This window comes from Protopterus annectens, chromosome 10.part0 (genome assembly GCF_019279795.1).
Source record: "Protopterus annectens isolate FY-2018-M chromosome 10.part0, PAN1.0, whole genome shotgun sequence".
NCBI classification, from domain to species: Eukaryota; Metazoa; Chordata; order Ceratodontiformes; family Protopteridae; genus Protopterus; species Protopterus annectens.
Genome location: NC_056744.1, coordinates 1243478233 through 1243505613, shown reverse-complemented (window position 1 = coordinate 1243505613; position 27381 = coordinate 1243478233). Strand labels below are relative to the sequence as shown.

General features: G+C 42.4%; 1 protein-coding gene across 1 annotated transcript in view; it reads left to right on the top strand.

The window, feature by feature from the left end:
* Positions 1-27381, top strand: part of COP1 (COP1 E3 ubiquitin ligase) — a 1660397-nt gene that overhangs the window by 946177 nt on the left and 686839 nt on the right. The window contains exon 16 of the mRNA XM_044085965.1: positions 11719-11743. Coding sequence (XP_043941900.1) covers positions 11719-11743 — 25 coding nt within the window. The remainder of the gene's footprint in view (positions 1-11718; positions 11744-27381) is intronic.

The following is a 27381-nucleotide window of genomic DNA, read 5'->3' as shown; positions in this document are numbered from 1 at the left end:
AGTTAGTTGTGGGCTTCTGTTCATATATAAGCTTTTTGAACTCTAGGGACCCAGTCTTTTTTTTTTTTTAAGCACAAACAGGTGGGCGTCAAGTCCAGGCAGCGTTGACTCAGACATCCTTGGAGGCCTGGAACAATAGGCTCCACTGTTTTAGGTAATTATTAATGGAATCCAAGATGACTTTTGGAGCTCCATTTAAAATGCTCCTTCATTAGATTCAAATTTTCACAAAGGAAACATGCAAAACTGATTTGTTTAACATCTCTGTTACAACCCTTAGGCAAGGAAGTTTTAGGAAAGTTAGGCCATACCCAGACGAAGAAATCTAGAGTAGGCGATTCCCTTCCTTTCTGATGAACAGAAGGATCCCAAAGGGTGTGTCATTGGAGGGTTTATCAAAGGCTAACTGGGTTGGCATGGTCAACATCCAAATTTCAGGCTTTCCTGATTGATGAAAGAAATGGCCTAGATGTTTTTGATATCTTCTTAGTACACAGAAACACCATGGGACACAATCCCACTGTCTATCTCCTGAGGAATCAAGACAGGATGGGATCCAGCAGAAACTAGAGTTGGGCAGGGAGAGCTAAGGTGGAAGCATCACTAGATCTAGAATCCACTGGCTTTGACAATAGGGTGACTGAGGTTGCATGCATTCATGACCGTTGTTTTTGGTTGTTCCTTCTTCCTGTAATTTCTAGTGTTTATGCTGCTGGTGGAGGGCTGTCCCTGACTACAGACCAAGGTCCACAGCAACACCTCAGGCTTTTATTGATCTAAGTAGGCCTTCAAGTTTCAAGTTCAATAGAGCAGCATCTTTTTTTATGAAAGCTGCACAGTGCTTACAAGTGGATACTTAGCGTTTCTATGCAAGTGAAAAAAAGCAATGTGAGTGAAAATTCCCTTTTAAAGTATACCTTCTGTACACTTGCTTGTTAGCTTTGTTAGGGATATTGTGGCCCTCAGAACTTTTGAGTTTCCCATTCAAAATTGTAACAATCCAAATGGAAAAATACTCTGTACAATACAGTGAATTTGTAAGAACAGAAATGTTCTCTGGAAGTTGCATGGATAGGATTAACAGACAAACAAATAACCAACCGCTTCTTGCAGCAAAAGAGAACTGACATTCCTGCATGTTTTGGAATGACGGATTTGATTTTAAATTATGAAGGATTAGATCTGCACTGTAGTGGCAGAGAGGCGTAGCCTAATGTCTTGCTGAGCTTGGGAATCACTCTAGTCACTTGTGTGTAATTTGGTAATTGACCCAAGGGCCATTTTGATTGTTTAGTCAGTTTCTGAGACTGTATAAAGTTGGTACATTTACACGTCACTGCTCATCATGCAGCAGGTTTTGGCAGTGACCTGTATTAACAACAGGTACTTTGAACTGAAACTTTCGCTATAAGAACTTCCCTTGAAATCTCTCCAGTATTTAGTTGCACTTAGAGAAAATAGTGTACATGTTGAGGAGCATCACTTTACAAGTTTAGTCATAGATCATCTTTTGTAGTCTTCTCTTACACCAAATTAGTTAGCCAACTGTAAACCCCTCTTGTACCATCCCCTTGTAGAGCACGTAATTAGGATAAGTAACTATGGTTATGCACTCTCCTGCTGTCTGCAGGCAACTTGGTGGATTTGGGTGTCCAAAAACAATGCATCATTTGTCTAATGTATACTGGCAACCACCGAATTCTAAAGGAAACTGATACAGTATGTGAGAGAGGGTTACACAATGTCTGGAGGCAATGCTGAAAAAATAAAAGTACCAAACAGATTGTCAGTAATACGCACACGCAACCCACCACACGTAGTATGGAGAAGTTGCATAGACCACTTCTGCTGTGGCTGTTAAATGTAATCTTCCTAAGCCTGAAAGGCCTTCTAGATGATGCACTTATAGTAAACAACTTCTAGAAAAACAGTACCTACCACAATGTGCAGCTGCATGACAAGATGTCACAGCCTCTAAGCCCATAAGGCATGCTACTATACAACCCAATATTTTGGTCATAGTAAGGATACAGTCACAGTCAGTTGCTTATCAGGTGCCAGGATCCAGCAGATCACACAAGCAGTTTGGACATGGAACCACATGTACTAGTTTGACTTGGTCATAGTCCGTGTGGGTGTAAATGGCCTGAAATGCACCTCCTTGGATGATATGAAGGGAGACGTGATGGAACTCTAACTTTCCCAGGCCAGTATGAGCTGATCATTGAGCAGCATTGTACCTTCTGCAAGGATGATGCCACGATATGAGCAGAAAATAATGGACTTTAATAACTGGCTTAGTTTCTAGTGTTGGTCAAAAGGGGTACAGTACTTGTCTGGCTGGGAGGAGGGTATGGTTGGCAAACCATGCCACTTAGCCAGGGATGGTCTGCACCTGTACCCCCTAGGCTTTTGAATATTGACTAAAACCTTTTCCATTTCGGTAGTGTCTTTTATAGGCATTGCCAACCTGATAAACCTTCTGACATAAATAAACCAAGGGAGGATAATCTAAAGTTGTTACTGCCCATTGCCAGGAGTTTAAACAAGAAACTCCACTCCATCAGGCTTTCCTCTTCCTGGACAGTGTAGACGTTTGTGCACTTAATGAGACAAGGCTTAAATCTGCAGAGAGCACCCCAGCAGTGCAGGGTTACTACAACTGCACAGGAAGGGACAAAGGGAGGAGGAGTCTCAATTTACATCAAACACAGACATACCTCAAAGCTGGTCAAACAATATCATGCGCTTGAGCTTCTCCATGTTCAGCTTGCCATCAGCAAAGTGCCATACCTTATCTTGGCAAGGTATAGATCCCCCACTGTGACTCATGAAGCCCATACCATATACTAAAACATACTGCAGACTCTTCCCCATTTAACCCGATATCATATTCATGGCCATCTTCACTGTCTCGCTATAGACCTGGAATAAACATGATCTCAAACATGCAGGCCAGAGATACCTGGACTTTATCAACACAAACACCCTGGACCCAGCTGGCCGTAACATCCTTGACCTGGTCCTCAAATGTATGGGAAAATGTTTCATACACACACCCAGAGTAATGTCCACGCTGGTTATGTCTGACCATTTGAAATAAAAATTAAATATGGGACCCTAGCTGAACCTGAAACTTATAATTATTCAGAGGTTAACTTCTTACTATTCTGCAACACCAAAGAAAATGTTTTTAACCTCCCTAAGAACCTGAGAACACTTTTGCCTTTGCAGAACTGTTCACAAAATCCAATACAGTCATATAAATAACAGCACTGAGACACCCATACCTGCTCGAAATAAGCATATGAGAACCTCAAAATATAAGCCACCTTGGTGGAATTCAAGCATCAGTAGGCTGTATAGTGAAAGAAAATTATTGCCAAAAGTAGGAAGGGCTATGCCAAGCAAAGTAATAACTCCATCATCAATCTAAACAGGCAACTCGGGACCAATGAAGTCTACAAAAGCCAAATTTGAGGTAAAATAGCCTCCAAATTAAAGGACAACCACAAGGCTTTATTCACCTGTGTCTGCAACTTCAAAAAACAGCACACAACAATGTGCCAAACTGATTGTGAAAGGAGCACATATACTGAACTACAGGACATAGCAAATCTACTTGTAGACAAATTTCACTCCAGTTTTTACCCCCTCATTCACCCCTCAGGAAATATCCTTAGCCATGTTAGTAACGGTGATGCTCCTTATTGTATAGAGGGAGAAAATGAATGTGACATTAATGATACTTTAGAATCCCTCCTGAGGTGCTCTCAGAGAATAGTGGAACAGAGTGAAGAGCAGAGAAACTGGGAACCTCACCTCAGGGAGCCAAGTGTAAGAGAAAAGCCAACATGATGGGGAAGGGAGCGCAAAATGCTCAGAATCAAACATTATTCTAATGAATGATGGAGTGACTTATACATGTAATGGCTTTAATATTTTTAACTGTAGTAGGGGTAGCATTTCTATTGAGTATTTTTCATTATTGCAAAAAAGGTTTTCATTTTGTCCTACCATTTTTATATTGTTGAGTCATTATGTGATTTGAAACTTTATAGTAGAAATTTTAACTTTGTTGTCCAGCTTGGCCTTAATGTTCCCAACAGGTAAACACAAATGCATACATAAAAAGAAGCGTCTATGCCACTATACTCCATCCAAGCATTCACATGTTTGAAAAAGCCTGTGAACATATATATATATATATATATATATATATGTGTGTGTGTGTGTGTGTGTGTGTGTGTGTGTGTGTGTGTGTGTGTGTGTGTGTGTGTGTGTGTGTGTGTGTATATATATATATATATATATATATATATATCTCTCTCTATATATATATATATATATATATATATATAGAGAGAGAGAGAGAGAGCGCGCGCGCGCAAGTAAAATCCACACTAAATATAAAGCAATCTCAACTCACCAAGAGAAGTTGCTGTTAGACGCATTAATGAGATTGGAAGTGGTGGTGTTATATACGATACTATTGATTACATTGGAAAGATGTATAATATACTACAAGATGAATTACTTACAAGAGGGTGTCTGTCAGTCAAGTAAATATAGCTTATACAAAAATGTACTTATTTCTTAATGATGCTATTATGCAAGGTATTCTGACGAATGAGTTGTATAATTTTTTAACTATACCATCCCCTAGGATCCCCACGTTATTCAGGATACCTAAAGTTCACAAAAACGTCCTGGATTCACCATTTATACCCATAGTAGCAGCTCAGCAGTCTAAAACATATCCTTTAGCTGTTTATGTAGATCTGAGACTTAAGCCTATATTTTTTCACACATTTTGAGGGAATCCTGGGGTTTTCTTTGATGTTTGATTAGTGACCTATGGAGAAGAGAACCTTACATTTCTTACTATTGATATAGTTGATTTATTTAGCTGTATAATTAAAAGTGAGGGTTTAGAGATGTTCTGGGATAGTTTGAGAATGTATTTTGTTTTTGTTTTTTTAGAGAACTTTGAGGTTAACTTTGTCAGGTTTTATGTAACTAGTGTTGGACAACTATTTATTTTGAAGGGGAGCTGTACAACCAAATTAGAGGTGTAGCTATGGGGGCATCATGTACCCCCAGATATAGTAATCTAGTATTAAAGACTTTGGAGACTACTTGTGTTTACAAAATTTAAAAAGTTAATTTGTAAACTATATTTACGAATTTTAGATGCCATTTTTATCTTATGGGATGGGCCATTTGAAAAGATATGTGATTTTATTGAATCTTTAACATCTACAACTAAATTTTAAAAATTCAAGTACCAGTGTAATAAGGATGCTATCAATTATTTAGATAGTACAGGAAGTTTGTTATAAGATGGTGGTATATATTGGTGGTATATATATTATATGTTGTTTTAAATTATGTCTTTCTATGTATGTGGTTTCTTTTTTCTGTCTGTCCCATGTGAGCTGATTGCATAGAATCTCATTTAATCTATACTTCTCATTTAATCTATACTTGTGTCAATCTAAATGACTAAAGTTACTTTTGACATTTTGACTTTGAAGTTTAGTTGATGGAGAATTTCTGTCAAGAAATCTACTGGAAACCCACTTTTAGTAACACAAATTAGGTTTTAATATCTACCATCTTTTTTCATTTAAAAAAGTATAATTAAAGGACAATGTAGAAGGGTAGCTAGAATAAGTTCTGGAAAGGATATTTTAATTAGTGAAATGGAAAAACTTTGCAAAATGTTTTTAGTTAGCGTCTACCCTAAAAGTTTAGTTGATAACATCATCTTTGAAGTAATTAAAAGGTGGGATACAAAATACAAACCTTCGATGGGCAGTAGTTTAGAAATTATCGCGACTGAAGTATTCATTAAAGCTTATGGGTCTGATAATTATAAAAGAGCAGTAGTTCTAAAATATTCTACTAAAATTATATTAAAAAGATGATTAAAAGGAATTGGAATATTTTTAAATGTAAATGAATCTTTGGCATCTGTTATAGGAGTAGAACCACACTTTGTATATAAGACCTCTAATAACATCAAATGCTCCCTCTGGAAGAACAAAATAGGTCTGAAAAGTGATATGGATGTCAGTAAAGGAATAACTAAATGTGAAAGATGCTGTTACTGTAGTGATGTTCTTGTGGACACCAAAACGTAAATAGGTTGCAAAAATGAAACTATGATTAGATTGAGGCATGTTAATTGTATATCCCAGAGGGTAGTAATATGGAGCTAAATGTTCATTTTGCACATCATTCTACATTGGTAAAACTGAGATAAAATTAAATAAAAGAATATATGAACACAAATATGACATGAAACATTAGAATTGAAACCATGCTCCATATAAGCACACTTTATAACACTCACTAATTTCACTACTTTTAAATTAGCTGTTTTAGACAGTATTTTTTTGGGGGGATGGGGGGCATGTTGGGAAACCAACCTTGAGTATAGAAAACTCTGTTGGCAGTTGAGATTAAATGCCACCCCCCCCACACCCCAGTATTAATGAAAATGTCTGTGTTACACTTATTTTAAAGTTAAGGGCAGCTAAGTTATAGATAGTTTTTTTTTATTGATTAATGCTTGTTTTGAGATGTGGTATTTGAAAATCTGTTTTTATTTTATTTTTTTTTAATTGATACATATTAGGTATTTATTAAAGGGTTTGTATATTAATACAATAAATGTATTTTTCAGGGACGAGATAATACTGTTTAAAATGCATATATTTATATATAGTTAATACTTTAAGGTGTTAATTACAGTCCCACCCCTCCACAATGTATTTGTTTGCTTCTGTAAGTTTTTCTGCACTTTATGGTGCTACTAATGTTTTTTAATGTTTTTTTATTGATTTACTTTTTTGATTGGTTTATTTAATTATGAATTATTTAAATATTCAGTTACTGGATAAAGTATTTATTTATGGTTTGGTGTTGGCACAGTAGTTCTGAAGAAGTCTGGAGTATTAGACAAAAACATTGTTAGTTTCAGCGTCAAGGTGTTAAACGTGTGGTGTTTATTAAAGTATTGCATCTGATGTAGTTAATCTTCATTCATTCCTTACTGATGGGGTGTCTGTTCTGTCCTTGGAACCAAGTCGGTCTTATACCAAGCTCACTCCAGCCAAAAACACTTGAGCTAAATACCCATAGTGCCCTTCTCCCAGTTACCCCAGATCTCATTTGCCACATTGCCGAAAAGCCGTGTCAAGCCAGCTCCCGACTTTTACCTTTTTGAGGTATTTCTTCTCATACCATTGTTGGTATCCCCTCTCACTTACCCTTATGATACTTTTCTCTAATAACCATTGTTGGTATTTCCCTTCCTTCCTGTCTTAGTCCCTTTATAAAAAAAAAAAATTCTCTATCCTACATTTCTGTAGTCATGTCAGAAAAGAAGGGAGTGTCTGGTTTCAAACAGTGTGACCAGTGCGGCTGCAAAATGCCAAATTCTGATTCGCACACATCTTGTTTGTATTGTCTGAATGTACCTCATTTATCTATCCAGCCTCCCTGTGATACTTGTCGAGGGTTCAGTTCTAGAACTCTTAATGAGAGACAAAACAAACTTATTCTGAAAGGCCTTCTTAAAATGCCATTTTCAGAGACTATCTCTGCGCCAGAGGGTTCACCCCCTCCAAGCAAATCCCATAAAAAGAGATCACACTCTGTTCCATCTTCACCCAGTGAAAAATCAGAGGAACCAAAGTCTAAACATTTAAAAATGACTACTGCACTGAAAATGACTGCTACAGTACCTTCTATGGTACCACCTACTAAAGTTGTGCCGTCGGCACCGACAATGCATCTCCCAGTTTTTTCTCCCTTGGTGCTGTCCAGTGATTAAACTTCGGCACCAACAATGGCACTGTCTACAACCATTTCTAGCCCAGAAAAACTGACCCCGCTTACTCAAGCCTCCACCGAGACTTTGGTGGTGTTGGAGCCTCAGACCCGATATTCTCCGAAGGTGGATCTTTTTCTGCGGCAGAAGTTTAGCCCCTTCCTAGAGTGGCCCGACTCCCCCTCAGGAATATCCACTAGATCAACCAGGAGCCTTTCGGAACTTGACATGGTGCGTCTTGTTAATCACTTGCTTATGGCTAGAGGGATTACTACTCCATCCAAACCCCCACTCCCAGTAGGAGTTGGGGGTATTTCTCCAAGGACTGCAGCTTACTCTCCTCCTTCAACCTTGGAGCAGGCATCGAAGACCCTGGAACCGACGTCTATTCTGGTACCCATGACTACGATCCCACTGGTGGATCTCACCGTGGTTTCTGGGTCATCCCTTTGGCCTTAGGTTCAGTCGGAACCAAGGCTTTTTCAGGATCGTGGTTGGACTGTGACCTCTCTGGTTCCCTGAGCAGCTTTGATTTTTTTCTATGGCACCGTCCTCAGTTCCAGGGGCTCTCGCAGTACCAGCTTCTCTTGAGACTCCATCCCAGGGGACTGGTTAGCTGGTGCGGGATGTGACCCCCGTTCCAAGGTTGTCGTTCTCTGTTCCGGGCTCCCATCCCTCTTCAGGTGGGCCTGCTTTCTAGGCGATGGAAAGGGCACTTGCCACTGCTGGTAAACCCTCGCTTTTGGACTACCCAATGTCTTTTCCCTCTCAGCCACAACTGACACAAGCCACCATCATGGGATATTGAGCACAAGAGCCACAGGAGACCCTATTGCAAGGTGCCCCTTCTTCTGAGTCCTCCACAGAAATCCCCCCCCCCCCGAAGAAGGACCTTGGAAGAAATCGTGCAGAGGAAGCACGTTGATTCCTCCAAGGAGTCTCTCACTGAGGATACGGACTACGATGAAGGGAAAGGGTCCCCACGTCACCCCTTGAAGATTTCTCCTTTGGAGACATCCTTAAAATCTTAAAACAGGGGTGATTGGAAGCCCTCCAACCCTTCCTCTGAGGAGTCCGTCTTTCTGCAGTCTTTTCGTGCTTGACCCTTTACCTCTTGGGTGACCCCACCTGCAGATGAACTGATACAACTTGTGATGCAGATCATGATGCAGAGGGCTTGGAGGAATCCTGACACCGTCGAACCTATCCCAGAGAGACCAGATAAAATTTTTTCACCCCAGAAGAGAACCAACACTGGTCTAAGGGTCTTGCACTGGACGCTATGGTGGTGGCAGCTGCTGCGAAAAAGGAGTTGGCAGAGGAGAGCCAGATGGTCCACTCACCTAACAGGGAGTCCCGGGTGGTGGACCAACTAGGGAAGCGAGTGTTTGCATCATCGACCTTCGCCATTAGGTCCTTGAACTATCTGGAACATTTTACTAGGTTCCAAAGAGCTTTAGTTTCTGAACTCTCTGGAAACTTAGCAGGACAAGTGTCTGATGAGGTAAGCGACAAGTTTGTCTTGAGCTAGCGACCCTGGAATCTATATCTAACTCTTCCATGCGGTTAATATCCCATGCAATCGAAGTGGTGGTTAGAGCTGCGGGTTCAGGCATATTCATGAGACGCCATGCCTGGATGCTCCTGTGTGATTTCGCAGACCCCTTTAAGTCTTCCTTCCTTAATGCTTCTGTGGAAGCATCATCCCTATTTGGCGCTAAAGTGAAGGACACGTTAGCCAGGTGTGAGAAGGACGGAAAAACCCTGTCTGCTGTATGTGTATGTTTCTCCACACCCCAGCATCCTTATTCAAGGAACCAGCAGAGTGGAAAAATGTGGCACAAAAAGTCTCAGGGTCCTTTTCATGACATATGGCGAGTTCTTCCCCAGAGGCCGGGGGGGGGTAACTCTAATGGAAGACCCCCCCCTACAGAGACAGAGGGGGGGGGCCCATGTAATCAGGGGTCCAGAGATTCTTTCTCTAGACAGCTCTATAAGCGCTCCTGAAGAGCGGCCTGATTGCTTTCCTCTGGAAGCAGTCGGGGGACATTTTTCCCTGCACCAAACAGCCTGGAATTGCATAACCACAGATTCTTGGGTGCAGAGGATTATCGCCAGAGGCTACAAAATCCCACTGAACTCCTTCCCAAATCCTCAAAAACATATTCCCGATGTTCCACCCAGTCAAAGGGAATCAACAGCCATAGAGATAAAAAAGCTGTGTCAAAAACGAGTCCCACCAGACCAAATAGGATCCGGATTCTACATAAGATTCTTTTTAGTGCCAAAAAAGACAGGGGACTGGAGGCCAATCTTGGATCTCAGTATTCTAAACAAGTTGGTCACCCACACAAAATTCCAGATGGTCATGGTTCAGTCCATTCTTCCATTCTTGGAAAAGGACGATTAGATGTGTTCTGTGGACCTTCAGGATGCGTATTACTACATAAAAATGTGCAAGTGCTCCAGAAAGTTCCTTTGCTTATTGCTAGGAGCCAATCATTACCAATTCCAGGTTCTGCCCTTCGGATTCTCTACAGCTCCCAGAGTGTTCACAAAATGTATGGCAGTGGTTACAGCTCACTTGAGACTACAAGGATTCTGAATGTTTCCATACTTAGACGACTGGCTGCACACCATCCCCACCAAGCGTCTCCTGGAAAAAAAAACCTGAACTACACCCTGACATTGGCAAAAATCCTGGGGATCTCTATAAATTGGGAGAAAAGCAACTTGACTCCTACTCAGAGCTTAGACTTCATAGGAGCAGCTTTCGATACCCAATCTTCCCAAGTGTCTCTTCCGGGTCACAGATTGCAAAGACTAAGGGCTCCACTCCAAGTGATACTCTGTTAGGACATGGCCTCTGCTTGAGAGGTCCTCCAACTTCTAGGTTCAGTGGTTGCAGCAGTCACCATTGTCCCATTCACGAGATTACACGAGACTCCTTCAGTGGCTTCTTTTATCTCAGTTTTACCCGAATCATCATCCATTATCTTACCAAATACGGATAACAGAACAGTGCAGAAAAAAGCTTTGGTGGTTGATGAAGCCAGTTGCAGATCTTTGGAGTCTACCTTTTTTCCTCTCCTCAGCCCAAGGACACTGTGACCACAGACGCTTCCCTGATAGGGGGGGGGGGGGCATTTTCAGGGTATGACTGTCCAAGGCACATGGTCGTCCTTAGAGGCCAAACTGCATATCAGTGTACTAGAACTGAGGGCAGTGCTTCTAACATTGCAGGCATTTCACTCTGTCCTCCCATCTGGAACAATTGCCATTCAATCAGACAACATGGCAGTTGTCTGGTATATCAACAAATAAGGGAGAACCAAGTCCTACCCGTTGTCGAGAGGCCACGAGAGTGTGACAGTGGGTGGATAGCTTACAACCACTTTCTGATTGCAATGCACATTCCCAGGGATTCCAACATAATTGCGGACAAACTGAGCAGATGTATCCTTCTGCTTTATGAGTGGTCCCTCAACTTAACCATAACAATGAAAATTTCAGCTGTTGGGGCCAGCCTTGCTGCGATCTTTTTGCCTCTCCAACAAACCACAAGTGCAGGAACTATTTTGCCCTGACCCCCCCCCCCCTGCAGGGAGAGTCCCCAAGGGATGCACTGATTCACGATTGGCCCACGGGACTTCTATATGCTTAACTCCCTCTTCCCGTAATCCCATAATTTCTGAAGAAAGCCCTCCAGTTGAAAAGCAAAGTGATCCTCATTGTACCCTATTGGCCCCTCCAAGTATGGTTCCCCTGTCTTTGGCCTCAACTGCTAGACAAACCATGGATCCTGGATCCAACTCCCGATCTGATCTCTCACCCCGAAGGGTTGATTCACCCGAACATAGCCAATCTCAAGCTGACAGCTTGGTTTCTCCACTTCCAGTAATTGCCAGACAGAACAAACTTTCTTCCCTGGTCCGTGACATTATCTTGGCTTCGCATAAACTATCCACCAGGAAAATTTACCATAATAAGTGAAAAAGATTCTTAATATGGTCAAAGCAAAGAAAACTTGACCCTTATTCAGCTCCAGTTAATACAGTTTTGGATTATTTGTCAAATTTCTTCAAAGCAGGAGCTGCAGCATCAACCATCCATGTCCATTTAGCTGCCATCTCCAATTTTCATAATGGTTTCAAGGACTCTTCTTTAATCTCCCCTAGTCTTTGCAAAACTTTCCTAAAAGGGATATCTCGTATTAGCCCACCCATTAACTCATTCACTCCGGAGCAGCTCAGAAAAAGCTGCCTGTTTAATTCCACCATAGGAACAACAGTACAACCTGAGCTCATTTTCAGAAAAATCCATTTGTAATACCATACAGAAGACAAATGTTCGTAACTCTTTAACTGTAAGAGCTAGACTAAAAATGTAAATGCGAAAGTTGTTCAGCAGACACTGACCTTTCCAACAGTGTAAATGTTGATAGTGCATATCAAAGTCATTATTAAATATTTGGCAAGGAATGTTGATATTGTGCATATTTTTTACCTTTTTGGAAAAGCAAAGCACAATATCTTGGCCAATGTACCATGCAGACCCATACAATTTGAATTTAATTTGTTAGTATGAATGTCAGCTTTAAAATGATACCTTAACCATTACTGTGTTATTCTCCTTTCTTGAAATATTCACAGAAGTATGATTACTATATTATTTCTCATAACTGATAAATAAACAAAGCATAATATCTCATCACCTGTAACAGACAGAGCCTACATATCAGTGTAAAAGTTGTGCGTCTGAATGTCATCTTCAAAATGATGCATCATTTGTGTGATCACCATAGCCGGTTTGGGCATTAGCGAACCCCCTGCGGTGGTGGGGCCCTGTGTTCCTGGGGCCCCCACCCACAACAAGTAGGCACAACCAACTCTGCCTGGTCTGGGGGGCCCCCTTTCCTGGGGGCCCCAACCACAGCAAGTTATCTTATCCTGATATTTTGTCACATCTGTAAAACCAACAAAAGCTAGTGCAGCAGTCTAATAAACTATGAGGGTAATAACTCTTAGTTATATCTCCCTTAAAATTCAAAGATATTTCTGGTCGTAGTAACAGTGTTTTGTCAAGTAACAGGCATCAGAATGCCATTAAATATTTTACTACTGACATAGTGCTCCTGGCTTAGTTAAACCCTGCTTTTGGTCATTTTCTCCACTAAATGTAACTACATAGCCAGCTTTTGGTCCCAAAAACCATGGCTGTAGGGGCCACCTTAATCATCTTTGTCTGTGTGGCCCCACAAAAGGAAAAAGCTGCTGCTGGTTGGGGAAAAATGAGGAATGAAAAATGCGTTAATATCCTAATTATGCTCTTTAACATGAACAGGGCTGTGATATGACCCTGTTAGGATGAAGATGATAATGAACATGAACAATATAAGCACTAGATGGATCAGCAGCCCAGAGTGACCTACCTCAGTGCAAACTTTGGATTTTAAGAAGAGCTGATGCTTCCGATCATCAGGGATAGTTTCTCTTTTGGGTAGTTTTATAAATAATACCAGAACACCAGATATTATAACTCAATTTCTTTGCTTAAGAATTCTGTGCAATCCCAAAAATAATAGAATAAATGCTCAGAATCAGAAATATGTTTAAATATTACTCTAATTCACTTAAAAAGTTACTAGAATAACATATTTTGCATCAACATCTATTTTTGGACAATAAGTATAAAACTCAGATGTCTGGATTAATTGCCTGTTTATAATCCTGAATGATTTACCAGCAAATCAGACTTTTTTACAATGAACAAAATCAGGGAAGGTCTGTGAAAGTAGGGACAGTGATAAGTATGCATTACTCCTCAATGAGATAAATCTTACGCTTCTGCTAAACAGCAGTGACTAATCTGGTGTGGCAGTACCAGTGTTGCAAAGGCATTGCTGTTTCGGAAATAAGTACATAACTAGTACCGTTGTGGCTTAGGCATGTCTGTGTGTGTGTGTGTGTGTGTGTGTGTGTGTGTGTGTGTGTGTGCGTAAAAAATCACTGATTTTTATCTGTGCATGCACCCAATAATGCCATGCCAGGACACAGACATTATTCTTCTGTGTATCAGTAAAAAATGTACCTAACAAGTAATTATATTTCAAAAGCAAGACATAACATATATCACAGAATATTCAAACACTTATATGTCTAAATGGATAATGGGGACTCCCTTTATCATCCTTGACTTTGTGGGGGCCCCCACCAAAGCTGTTGCTTGTTGGAGAAAAACTTATCAATTTTCTGAATATGCTGTTTAACCTGAATGGTGCTGAGATATGACCCTTTTAGGATAAAGCTAATAATAGCCTCTGTTTACAACTACACCCATTCTAAAACCAGCCCTGCTCAAATGTGTGTGTACATAAAGCTGCTATGGGTTATGAGGGGCTAGAGATTGTGTGGATATTACATCTTTAATTTTCATCACAGTCAAACCTTAGAGGTGTGCACATGAAGTCATTATAGCTTGTGTTTGAGCTGAGGCAGTGTTTCTCACAGAACTCAGAGGTGAAAAGAAGGTTACTATAGCTTGTGTAAGAGATGTGTACTGTCTAGGAGCAACAAATTTGAATATTACTGAAATCATTCTCACAATCACATACTAAGCACATATACATGTGGCTGCCTTGACGGCTGGGGTGAAGAACATGCTCTGTATATGTATATCATCAGTCACTTGAAATATATGACAAAGGCAATTTAAATCTCTGCTTTCATCCCAGTCTAACACCAGAGGGATGCATAGGCAGTGACTGTCTTTTTTAGTATTAGGGAGGTAGGCAGTATTTCCAGATAAGACTTAAATATTCCACAACTACTGGCTTGTTAGTTTACTGTAAGCTACAATTTTGTCAGCTTTGAAAATTAAGCCTTGAGCAGAAATTATGTCTTCCTTGAAAGAAAAATTAAGACTGAAATTCTTTTTCTTCATAATTTTATTTAGGCCACCATTGGAGTAAAATGTTGAGAAAATGCTCTAAAATGCATCCCAGACCATCTGTAAACCTGTGGCTTCTTGGGCCCTGACTTGAGTTATTTCCTAAATGGTTATTACTGGGCTGTCTTGTTCAGGAAAGGTGTGTTGAAAGGATGCATGGAAAACTAAAGCTGAACCACAACAGTGAATTTCTTTCCTTAATCATAATTTCTGTTCAAGCTATTATTGGATGAAAAGGTTGTGTAAAATGCACTTCAGAGCATATAGAAAGTTATGGCTTCTTGAAAAATCTTAGAGTAAGGCAAAATGTGAGAAAAGGAAGAAAAATGCTTGATGGGTGTATGGGGGGAGCAAAAAGGAGAAGGACTCAGGAGCCGGACTGGAGGATGTGTGTGTGTGTGTGTGTGTGTGTGTGTGTGGGGGGGTTTTGAATGTAGGGTCAGGCATCATTTCACTTTAAGTCCAGACCTGTACATAGACTTGTTGCAATGTACCACTGTTGCAACTTAGTGCCAGTAACTCTAACTGCCCCTTTGTCAGGCAGCTCAACATAGTGATAGTGTGATACATAGGCCTGTTGTAATGTAAAAGCTTGTAGCTGCAGGTCTGTCTGTGGATACTACTCCTAGCGTTGCAGCATGAAATAAAGCGTTGCTTAGGATGGATGGCATTGTTAGGATGATACTTATACTGAAGGGTAGGGCCCCTTTGACATTTGCTGGGGGCCCCCAAAATGCTAACACCGGCCCTGGTGATCACCATGCTCCCTTGCAAAGATATGGGCTTAATAATGAGAAGTATTGTAAATGTATAATTTTCTTAATTGTACAAGACTAAAACTGTGATATCTGTACATGTGGACAGTGCACAGACACAGTTCTTTTACCATGTTGTAAGGAGTAACACTGCGTCTTCAAAATGAGGTATTACTTGGTACATTCAGATGCTCCCTTGCAAAGTTATTTACCAAAATATTTAAAAAAATCATAATTTCCATAACCTAAGTCCGAAACAAACATTGATATCTGCATATGTGTACAACATACAGGCACCAATGTTCTTTGTGTTTCACTGTTGCAGTCATTACATTTGGGTTATCTGCCTGCAGGTAGACCTCAGCTGGCCTGAATATCAAAGTCTTGGACTCCTGTGTGGGATGCTATCTCTTCCATGACGTCAGGTCGTCAGGGGTATAAAACATGCAGTCGACGCCATTACATCAGTCTTTCTTGCCACTTGGTGCCCGAAGCAGAATCAGTTCGCAAGTGCCAGTCGGCAGACTCCTGAAATTTTCATTTTCAAGTTTCAGAACTGAAGTCTTCAAAAAAGCTAAGTATCCCGTTGGGATCCTTTTTCTTGCTCTTAACCGATGTCAGTAAAAGTTAACAATTGTATTACCTGTGGAAAGCAAATACCTTATAAAGATTTTCATTTGTACTGCATTCCTTGCTTAGGCCCAGACCATGACGTCTCTCGCTGTTGGTTTTATGCCTTATTTAACCCCCGGACTATTCGTTGTCAGTTTCTTTTTGCAGCAAATTATTTCGGTACTCGGTTTAACTATCCAGAAATGGCTTCGGTAAGCCATCCGACTACCGACATTCCGAAAAAACGTAAATATAAAGACAGAGACAGACCTCATAGGTCCAAAGCTGCTGGCGATGCTTCTGTTAAGCTAGTCACCAGTTCGCCTGTACTCTGATGCGCTTTCGCAGCCCCTGATACCAGCTGCTTCAGATTCACAGGCCTCTAATGAGACCCATTTGGAGTCTGGTATGCCGCGAGATGCTTCTTCGACTATGGAACCTGCGGATGTTTCAACCTTGGATGGGTCCGGAGCCGCTGTGCAGGCACTGGCTTCTGAGGGTGTATTCAGGCCTACTGACTTGCATTTCAAACCAACGCCATCTTCTTCTTCAAGGCCTAAAACTCGACCCATGCCTAGAAAACTGACATCCAAACTGCATGGTCAGGCCCATATGCCTAAAAAACAAATTATAAGAATGGCTGAAGACCTCATTACTTTAATTAGGGGAAGCCAGCCTTCACCCTGTAAGAGACTTAGAACTGATTTTACTTCTCTTCTGATCAGGATTCTGAAATTTCCGTTTCTTCTGATTACCAGGATTTGCCCTCATCTACCTATGAGGATTCTGATGCAGAGGATTCCATCCCCATCTGCTTCCCCTCCAGAATATTTTTCTTTTGGTGAAACCTTGCACACTCTTAGGGAGCATTTCCATTGGGAAAGCCAGGATTACTCTGACTCCAAAAAGAGGCTTAGGGAATTCTTACTCTTCCCTCAACACAGGCCTGGACATTGTAGATGATGCCTTCTTGGAATCTAGACACTTTACCTCCAGCTCCCAGGAAGCCTGATCAGTATTAGAGTACCTGACTCTCTCAAGTTCCTCTTCAAGAATCCTACTCCGGACCCAGACACCATTTCCCAAGGACCTAAAGGCATTAAGGTTACTACTGCCAAAAACCCTACCCCCTCTGGTAGAGATTCCAGGGCCTTGGACAGATGGGGTAAGAAGGTATACATTTCTGCTGCTTTGGCCATTAGGGCCTTAAACTCCCAGTTTCATATGTTAAAGTATCAGCAGCATATTATGGGACTACTTAAACAGAAAATGATGTTGATTCCTGACTGTGCTGAAAATAAAAAATTACATGATTTAATGCATTCTGCTGAACAAGTTGGTAAACATACTTTGCAATGTGGTTTTGACTCTTTAGAAGCATCTTGCAAGGCTGCTGTCACTGGATCTGTACTTAGAAGGCATGCTTGGCTTAAGGAGCACAATTTGCCAGATCATGTTAAAGCTAAATTACTGGATGCTCCCTTAAACCAAGACCGCTTGTTTGGCAACAAATCAGAAGTTGTCCTTAAAAAGATTGAGGAAAAAGCTAAATCTATGCAAACTATTAGATTTCCCGCAAGTACAGCCTCATAGATTTAGCAGGCATTGGCCTTCTAAGAATTGGTTGTTTCCTATCTCTTCCAGGCCTTCTCAGTCCATACCCAGGAAGAGCAGACCACCTAGGCTACAGTCTCAAGGTACTCAGGCCTAAGCAGTGGGGGGGGGGGCTCCCACTTCCAAAGGAAGTAGTAAGACACCCCCCGATGGAAAAATGTCACAATGACTTAACCTTAAACCTTCCAAACACTGCTCAACTGCCTGTTCCCTTAGGGGAAAAGATCACCCTGCATGTAAAAAACTTGGGAACTCATTACCCAGGGCAAATGGGTTTTAAATATAGTTTTCCAAGGATACAGATTCCAATCCACACCTTACCAACCCCAAACGGTTGGCCAGACCTACCCCCAAATCAGTGGGCAGAGGCTCAACAGCAGGTTCTCTCTCTTCTAAGTGTCAGGGCTATTCAGCCTGTCCCAGCAGAAGAAAGGGGACAAGGTTTTTACTCGTGACTTTTCCTGGTACCCAGAAAAGGCAGCTCCTGGCGTCCTACCCTGGACCTCTCTATTCTAAACACCTTTTTGGTAATCCCAAAATTCAAAATGCTAACACTTCCAACAGCTGCTTCCTATGCTAAGCAAAGATGCCTGGTTGGCAACCTTAGACTTAAAGGAAGCTTACCTGCACATTCCAATAAGGGAATCTTGCAGGAAATACCTATGCTTCAGAGCAGGCTCCATGCACTATCAGTGTTCTGCACTCCCCTTTGGCTTATCTACTGCGCCCAGGGTATTCATAAAGTGTCTAGCTCCAGTCATTGCATTTTGCAGGCAAAGAAATATTCAAATATACCCATACTTGGACGATTGTCTAATTCAGACAGAATGCCAGGACATGCTACTAAAACATCTGGCATTTGTAAAGAAACTTCTAACCTCACTGGGGTACACCATAAACGAAAAGAAATCTCATCTAGTACCCTGCCAACAAATTGTATTCCTGGGAGCAAGCTTGAACACAACTTCCCAGATGGCTTACCTCATGCCAGAGAAACAAGTTTATTTGACAGCCTACTTCAAACTTTTGGCCACAAAGACCCAGCTATCTGCAAGGAAAATCCTGCAAGTGTTGGGGTTCTTGGCCTCTTGCATTCTTCTAATTCCATATGCAAGACTGCATGTGAGGAAACTACAGTGGTATCTAAAACGCCTATGGAGTCAACATTCTCAGGACCTGGAGTCAATGATTCCTATCATTCCTTGCATAAAAACAGAGTTCCTTTGGTGGGCAGAGGCCTGCTACCACAACAAGGGGCTCCCATTCACTCTACCCCCTGCCACCCAAACCCTAACAACAGATGCATCAGACTATGCATGGGGGGGCTCACTTGGCAGGGCAGTGCATTCAGGACAAATGGAACCCAAGTCAGTAGCACCTGCATATCTATGAAAAAGAAATGTTAGCTGTACAGAATTCCCTGACAGCCTTCAAGGACCACATTCTTCCAGGACAATTATTGGTAAAGACAGACAGCACCACTGTTATGTGGTACATAAACAAGCATGGGGGAACTAACTCGTACCCCTCTGCTGACTAGCCATGGCTCTGTGGAACACAGCCTTGAGCTACCAAGTGCACCTACAATCTCAATTCCTGCCAGGCAAGCTAAATTCACTGGCAGACTACCTAAGCAGAAATCTTATGGACCCACACGAGTGGAAAGTGGAACCAAAGATATTCAACCTTTTGAGAAACAACAGGGGGGGAATCCAGGGATAGACCTGTTTGCCTCCCCTCAGAACTACCAATTGGACAAATTCTGCACAAGGACTTCCCACAGTCAAGCTTGGAAAGTGGAATGCCCTCTCCTTCACCTGGAAAAGCCTCTCAGTTTATGCCTTTCCCCCTCTGCCTCTCCTCTTGAAAGTTCTGCTAAAGATCAAACAGGACAAACCAAGGACAATACTGATTGCACCAGACTAGCCATGCCAACACTGGTACCCCCCTCTTGCGCAGTATGTCACTGCTGGAACCATGGCACCTGCCTCAGACCTCTTCCCTGCTGTCCCAGCAGGAGGGCCAGATTCTGCACCCTCAACTTCAAACCCTGAACCTTGCAGCCTGGCTAATTCCTTGAGCTCTCCGATAACATCCCCTCAATAAGCAGGTGCTAGATGTCATTCTGGAGGCAAGGAGGCCTAGTACTAGAAAATCCTATGCTGAAAAGTAGAAAAGATACTGTTCCTGGAGCCTTACTCAAGGGATGGACACAACGGTGCCCAGCATACCACATATTCTTCAGTACTTAACAGAGATGCTCCACAAGGGCCTTTCCTTCTTGTCAATTAAAATTCATGCCTCTGCTATTTCAGCTCATTATAATACTGAACTACCCCTCTTCTCTCACCCCCTGCTAAAGTAATTCCTCAGAGGGGCCAAAAATTTAAGACCCCCCCCAGGAGAGCCCCCTACTCCAGCTTGGGACCTTAACTTTGTACTGGAAAAGCTCACTGTACCTCGTTTGAGCCAGCTGCAACTGCACAGTTGAAATTCTTTTCTTGGAAAACAGCCTTCCTTCTAGCCATCACTTCAGCAAGAAGAGTGTCGGAATTACAGGCCCTCATGGCAGTGGAGCTATTCATCATCTTCCATGCAGAAAGGGTGTCCCTCAGGACCAGTCCTTCCTTTATGCCCAAGGTGGTGTCTAGTGTGGCCCTTAATCAGTCCATTCATTTGCCTACACTTATCCCAAATCCACAAAACAAAAGAGAATGAATACTGCACTCTTTGGACGTGCACAGCAACTTTGATTTTATTTGGACAGGACTAAGCCTCTCAGAAAATCTGAACAGCTGCTAGTTGGCTTTGCTGCAGGGGCAGAGGGGAAGGCTATTTCAAAGCGAACCATTTCTAAGTGGATAGCCCATTGCATTAATTTCTGCTGTAAGCACCATGGAAAACCTACCCCACAGGGGATAAGATCACATTCCACCAGGGCTGCATCTACCTCTACAGCCTTTCTCAGAGGTGTCCCTACCAGGGACATCATAGAAGCTGCTACCTGGAGCTCTGTACATACCTTCACCAAGCATTACCACATGCCTATTTTTTTCTAAATCTAGAGCTGATTTTGCCACTGCAGTCTTGCAGGGCTTAATAGCTGGTTCTAATGCTCTCTAACTTCCTCCTCCCTTCCTTAGCTTTGGGAATCAACCCAAATATAATGACTGCAACAGTGAAACACAAAGAAAACAGTATAGTTGTGTACACTTACCATAAATGTAGATGTTTGAGTGTATTCACTGTTGCAGTCCTGATTACCCTCCCTCCAGCCCCCTAACTTATCTTGGCTATACTTTTTTTTCCTTGTTTAGTGTATTTCAGCTTTCTGGTGTATTTGCTTTTTGTTGGAGGTGTAACCTAACATGTAATTGCTTTTCATTAAGGGGGCACCTGACATCTGGGGCAAGAAAAACTGATGTAATGGCGTCTGCTGCATGTTTTATACCCCTGACGACCTGACATCATGGAAGAAGAGACAGCATCCGACGCAAGAATCCAAGACTTTGATATTCAGGCCGGCTGAGGGCTACCTGCAGGCAGATAAGCCAAATGTAATGACTGCAACAGTGAATACACTCTAACATCTACATTTATGGTAAGTGTACACAACTGTACTTTCTTTTACCATATTGGAACTATCAATATTGTCTTCAAAATGAGGTATTACTTAGCACATTCAGATGCTCCCTTGCAAAGTTATTTACCAAAATATGAAAAAAATCATAATTTCCATAACCTAAGTCCAAAAACAAACTTTGATATCTGCACATGTTTACAACATACAGGCACAATTCCTTTACCATGTTGGAACTATCAATACTGTCTTCGAAATTAGGTAATACTTGGCACACTGACATGCTCCCTTGCAAAGTTATTTACCAAAATATGAAAAAAATCATAATTTCCATAACCTGAGTCCTATCAAAACTGATATATGTACATGTGTACAGCATTCAGAAGCAGTTGTTTTACCATGTAGACACACATGATTGTAAATATACACTTTCTTGGTGTAGCCAACAAACTGCTGAATGGGTACATATAAAGAGAAAAAGCAAGGTAAGGACCACCACTTCACTAATGAACCCAGGACAGGCATGGGACTTCAGTGGCAGGCAAGGCCATCTGATCTGTCCGATAGCTGTGCTGGCTACCCACTCAGACAGCTGATACCACTGCAGTCTCACAACCTCCTTCAGTGTCAATAGTCTGCCTTTCCTATGCCTTTTCTCTTTACATGTGTCCATTCAACAATGGACCCAAGGGATCAAGATGTCCTTCATGGATGCATCTGCAGTCATAACAAGTGGGTTGTGCATCAGCCGGCGCCATTTTCCTCAGAAGCCGCAGAAGCTGTTCGCAAGTGCCGGTCGGTCGGATCCAGAGATTACTTCTACGATACTACTTGAAGACTTCTAAAGCTAAGTACCCGTTGGGACTCTTTCTTGCCTCAGCCGATGTCAGAAAAAGTTAACAATTGTTTAACCTGTGGGAAGCAAATACCTCATAAAGATTTCCACTCTTACTGTCTGCCTTGTTTAGGCCCAGCCCACGACGTAGCAGCCTGTTCGGCCTGTGCCTCTTTCAACCGGCGAACACTTAGGCGTCGGTCGGAGTTTGCAGAACAGTTTTCGGGTTCTGATTTTGCGTACATATGCCGCCGGATCCTCCGACTACCCCAAAAATAAAGATAAAGACCGACACCGCGGTCGCGGTTTCGGCGAAACCGGTAACGTAAAGCGAGTGTCTCGGTTTCGCTGAAACCGAGAAAACTGATCAAAGTACAGCTGAACCTATTCTTACAACTGAGGCCCCTGCTACAACTCTTGAATCGACCTCAGAAATTTTACCCACTACGGTGGTTGACTTATCAGACACCATTCCTTGGATGTCTCTACCCCAGCACGTGGTGCTGCTAGGCCTCCTGCTGCCATGTCCATTAAGGCCTTCGCCAGGGCTAAAGCAGCCAAGACTTCTAAAACAGTGCCTGTTAAACCCCCACATCCAGGCCCTCTTCTAGTTCTCAAATGCTTTCTTTGGCAGAAGATTTAATTTCTTTAATTAGAGGATCTCAATCTCACCCAGACAGGGCCTCTCAGCCCCAGAGAAGAGACCTAGGGCAGAGCCCCTGAGCCAGTGTCTTCTGATGATTCTGCTGATGAATCAGACATAACTGACCAGCCTGAGGCTCCCTTCTCCAATTTTGAAGATTCTGATGCTGAAGAATCCATTCCAGCTGCTTCCCCACCAGAAGAATTCTCCTTTGGGGAAACCTTGCATGCCATGCGAACAGTTCCAATGGCAGCAACAGGATTTTTCAGACTCCAGAAAAAGACTTAGGACCTTTCTGCACCTCCCACAGCACAGGCCCTTAGCTATACCTCCTGTTCTCTCTGTGGTGGATGATGCTTTCAATGATGATTGCTCTGCTCCAGATTCTTTACCCCCAGCCCCTGCCAAACCAGACAGATTTTACAGGGTGCCAGATACTCATAACCAACTTTACAAGGCCCCACTTGCAGACCCAGAAACTATATCCCAGGGTCCCAAGGCAGTAGCCGCGACCACAGCTAAAAACCCTATTCCTTCTGAAAGGAAGCAAGGTCATTAGTCAGATGGGGTAAAAGGTCTACACTTCAGCTACTCTCTCAGCTAGAGCTTTAAACTGTCAGTTTCACATGATACAATACCAAGAGTTTATGCTTGATCAGTTAACTAAAAAACTAACCACTGATGAATCTCTTGATAAGAAATATGTATTAGAGATGGTAAATAACATACAACAGGTTAGCAACCATTCCTTAAAATGTGGCTATGATGCACTGGAGGTTTCATTTAGATCAGCCATGACAGGCACAGTGATAAGAAGGCATGCATGGCTAAAAGAACAAGCTTTACCGGATCATGTTAAAGCTAAGTTGCTAGATGCTCCTATGGACAAGACAAGTTTGTTTGGTACACCTGCCCAGCAGGTTATGAAGAAAATGGAAGAAAAGGCAAAATCTGTTCAAACTGTTAAAGATTTCTTGCAGGTTCAACCCCAAGGTTTAGCAGGAACTGGCCTGCCAAAATTGGTCCTTTCCTGACTCCACAAAATTTCAAAGGGGCAGGAATAGGCGGCTCCAGAGGCAGAAACCAATCCAGAGGAGGTGCCTACAGAGGACGACAGTGGCAAGGTAACAGAGGCGCAGACACAGCCACTGCCACTACATCAGCACAACCACAGTGACTTAATCCTAAACCCGCCTACCAGGGAACAAATAGCAGCTCCTCTAGGCGGAAAGTTAACCTTATTTTCAAAGAACTGGCACTACATAACAAAAGACAAGTGGATTTTACAAACCATAGATCAAGGTTACCGGTTTCACTTCCACACTTTACCAGTCAAAAGAGGAATGCCAAACCTACCTCCAAATCAAAAACAGAGGCTCTACCAGATAATGGAGTTAGCAAACATGAGAGCTGTGGAAAGAGTGCCAACAGCAGACCAAGGAAAGGTTCTACTCCAGACTATTCCTAGTTCCAAGAAAGAAAAAGTTGGAGACCAATTCTCGACCTGTCCACCTTAAATACATACATCATTGTCCCAAAATTCAAAATGCTGACCCTACAGCAACTTCTTCCCATGCTGGGCAAGGAGTCTTGGCTGGTAACTCTAGATCTCAAGGAGGCATACCTGCGTCCCCATTCGACCAATCTGCAGAAGATACCTCAGATTTCTTGCAGGATCAGAGCACTATCAATTCTCAGCATTGCCCTTTGGCTTATCTACTGCGCCCAGAGTATTCACAAAATGCCTGGCATCAGTAATCGCCCATTGCAGACTACAGAGAATTAAAATTTACGGATAACTGGACGACTGCCTGCTACAAGGGGACAACAAAAGCAAGCTGACAACAGATTTACAAAGGGTCATTTACTTGCTACAAGGACTGGGATACACAGTCAATTTACAAAAGTCAAGGCTGATACCATCCCAAACAAGGACGTTCTTGGGCTGAATTGGACACAGTACAACAAATGGCATTCCTGACTACAGAAAACAAAAAGAACTTCCTCTTTACTTCTTGGCACTAACAAATTGAACAAGTTAACAGCAAGAAAAGTTCTGCAGGCCTTGGGCTTCATGGCATCATGCATAATCTTGGTCCCATTTGCCAGACTACATATGAGGAAACTACAGTGGTACCTAAAGAATTTATGGTCCCAACACAGACACAGTCTAGAAACAGAAATCCCACTAATTCCATGCTTAAAACAGGAGTTCCTATGGTGGGCTCAGGCATGCCAGTCAAACCCAGGCCTACCCTTTCGCAGATGTCAACCAAGCCAGACCATCACAACAGACGCTTCAGACCTAGGATGGGGGCCCACATGCTGGACAAATGCGCAAGGATTGTGGACACAGGATCAACTTCGCCTGCACATCAATCTAAAAGAAATGCTGGCAGTAAAACTGGCAATCCAAAAGTTCAAACCATTTCTCAAAGAGGGCCAGTTGATGATAAGGACAGACAACACCACAGTTATGTGGTACATCAACAAACAGGGAGGCACTCATTCATACCCCTATGCAGAATGACCTTGGAGCTGTGGACCCTGGCACTCAGCTACAACATTCAGTTACAGGCAATATTTGTACCGGGAAAGACAATACTCTAGCAGACATATTAAGCAGAACCACTCCGGATGCCCACGAATGGAAACTGCACCGGACATCTTCAAGACCATCTCAAAGAAATGGGGAATGCCACAGATAGACCTATTCGCATCACCTCTCAATCACCAGCTCAAAAATTCTCTGCACAAGGACATTCCACCCACTAGCATGGAAAGTGGACTCACTCTCCTTCAACTGGAAAGGCCTAACAGCATATGCATTCCCACCTCTTCCTTTGATACACAAGGTACTACATAAAATCAAGGAAGAACGTCCAAGGATAATCCTGATAGCTCCAAACTGGCCAAGACAGCACTGGTACTCACTACTGAAGAGCATGTCTCGAACAAAATGTGGCCAATACCTCTGATGCCTTTGATGTTAACTCAGAACAACTACAGCATCATACATCCAAACCTAAAACGCTGCAACTGACTGCATGGTACATCACATAACAGCAGCTAATCCAGAACTTTCCCAAAGAGTTAAAGACATTATTCTTGAAGCACGCAGACCTTCAACAAGAAGGAACTATGCTGGAAAATGGAAAAGGTTTGTCATTTGGAGGAAGAGGAAAAATGATGTGTCAAACATAGATATGCCTAACATTCTGGAGTATCTGGTCCTACTCCTCCATCAAGATACATGCATCAGCTATTTCAGCAGAATACAGCTTTGATCCACCTGTTTTTCGCACCCTTTGCTCAGGCAGTTCCTCAGAGGAATCAAGAATGTAAAACCTCCAAGGAAACCACCATTACCAGCTTGGGATTTAAACTTTGTGCTAGAAAAGTTGACACTATCACCCTTTTGAACCAGCAGCAACAGCAGACCTACAACACCTGTCATGGAAAACTGCTTTCCTACTGGCAATAACTTCAGCAAGGAGGGTTTCAGAACTACAGGCCTTAATGGCAGTGCAACCCTTCCTAATCTTCCACCAAGATAGAGTGTCCATGAGGACTAATCCTACATTTATGCCCAAGGTGGTATCCAGAGTGTCTTTGAACCAGGCAATCCACCTACCTACCTTCTTTCCCCAACCCACAAAACAGAGGGAAAGAATACTGCATACCTTGGATGTACATAGACAGCTACGCTACTACTTGGACAGAACAAAAACAGCAGAAAGACTGACCAACTTTTTGTAGCCTATGCAACAGGAAGGGAAGGAAAAGCTATTTCCAAACAGACAATCTCCAAATGGATAGGAAACTGCATACGTTACTGTTACTCCTTCCATGGAAAACCAATTCCACAGAACATAAGACCTCATTCTACAAGGGCAACAGCCACTACCACAGCCTTCTTACGAGGAGTGGCAACCAAAGACATTATTGAGGCGGCTACTTGGACCTCCGTGCATACATTTGCCAAGCATTATAATTTGCCTCTATATTCCAGATCCCGAGCAGGGTTTGCCACTGCTGTACTGCAAGGGATCCTAAACACACCATAATCTACTTTTATCCTCCTCCCCTTGTTGGCTATGGTATTCTACCCACTTGTTATGACTGCAGATGCATCCATGAAGGACATAGTACAGTTTTGTACCTACCATAAATGTAGATGTCCGAACTGGATAGCATCTGCAGTCAGGATTACCCTCCCTCCTTCCCTCTGTGGTACTCCTAGGGTGTTTACCCTCCTAATAGCTAGCTCTTGGGGAGTCTTTATGGTGTATTTGTTTGTATATATGTACATATATGCTTATTGTTGTGTTTACCTCTATCTATTTGGAAACATTGGCATCTATCCAAATTTTTAGCATGCAAGAGGGCTACTGGCATCTGGGGCAAGAAACACTGAGGAAAATGGCGTCGGCTGATGCTTTTATACCGAGGCCAACAGAGATGACGCCGTGGAGTGCGACATCAGCAAGCCGGACCCGGACTTTGGAATCCGGCCGACTGCAGGGCTGCCTGACGACAGGACAACCCACTTGT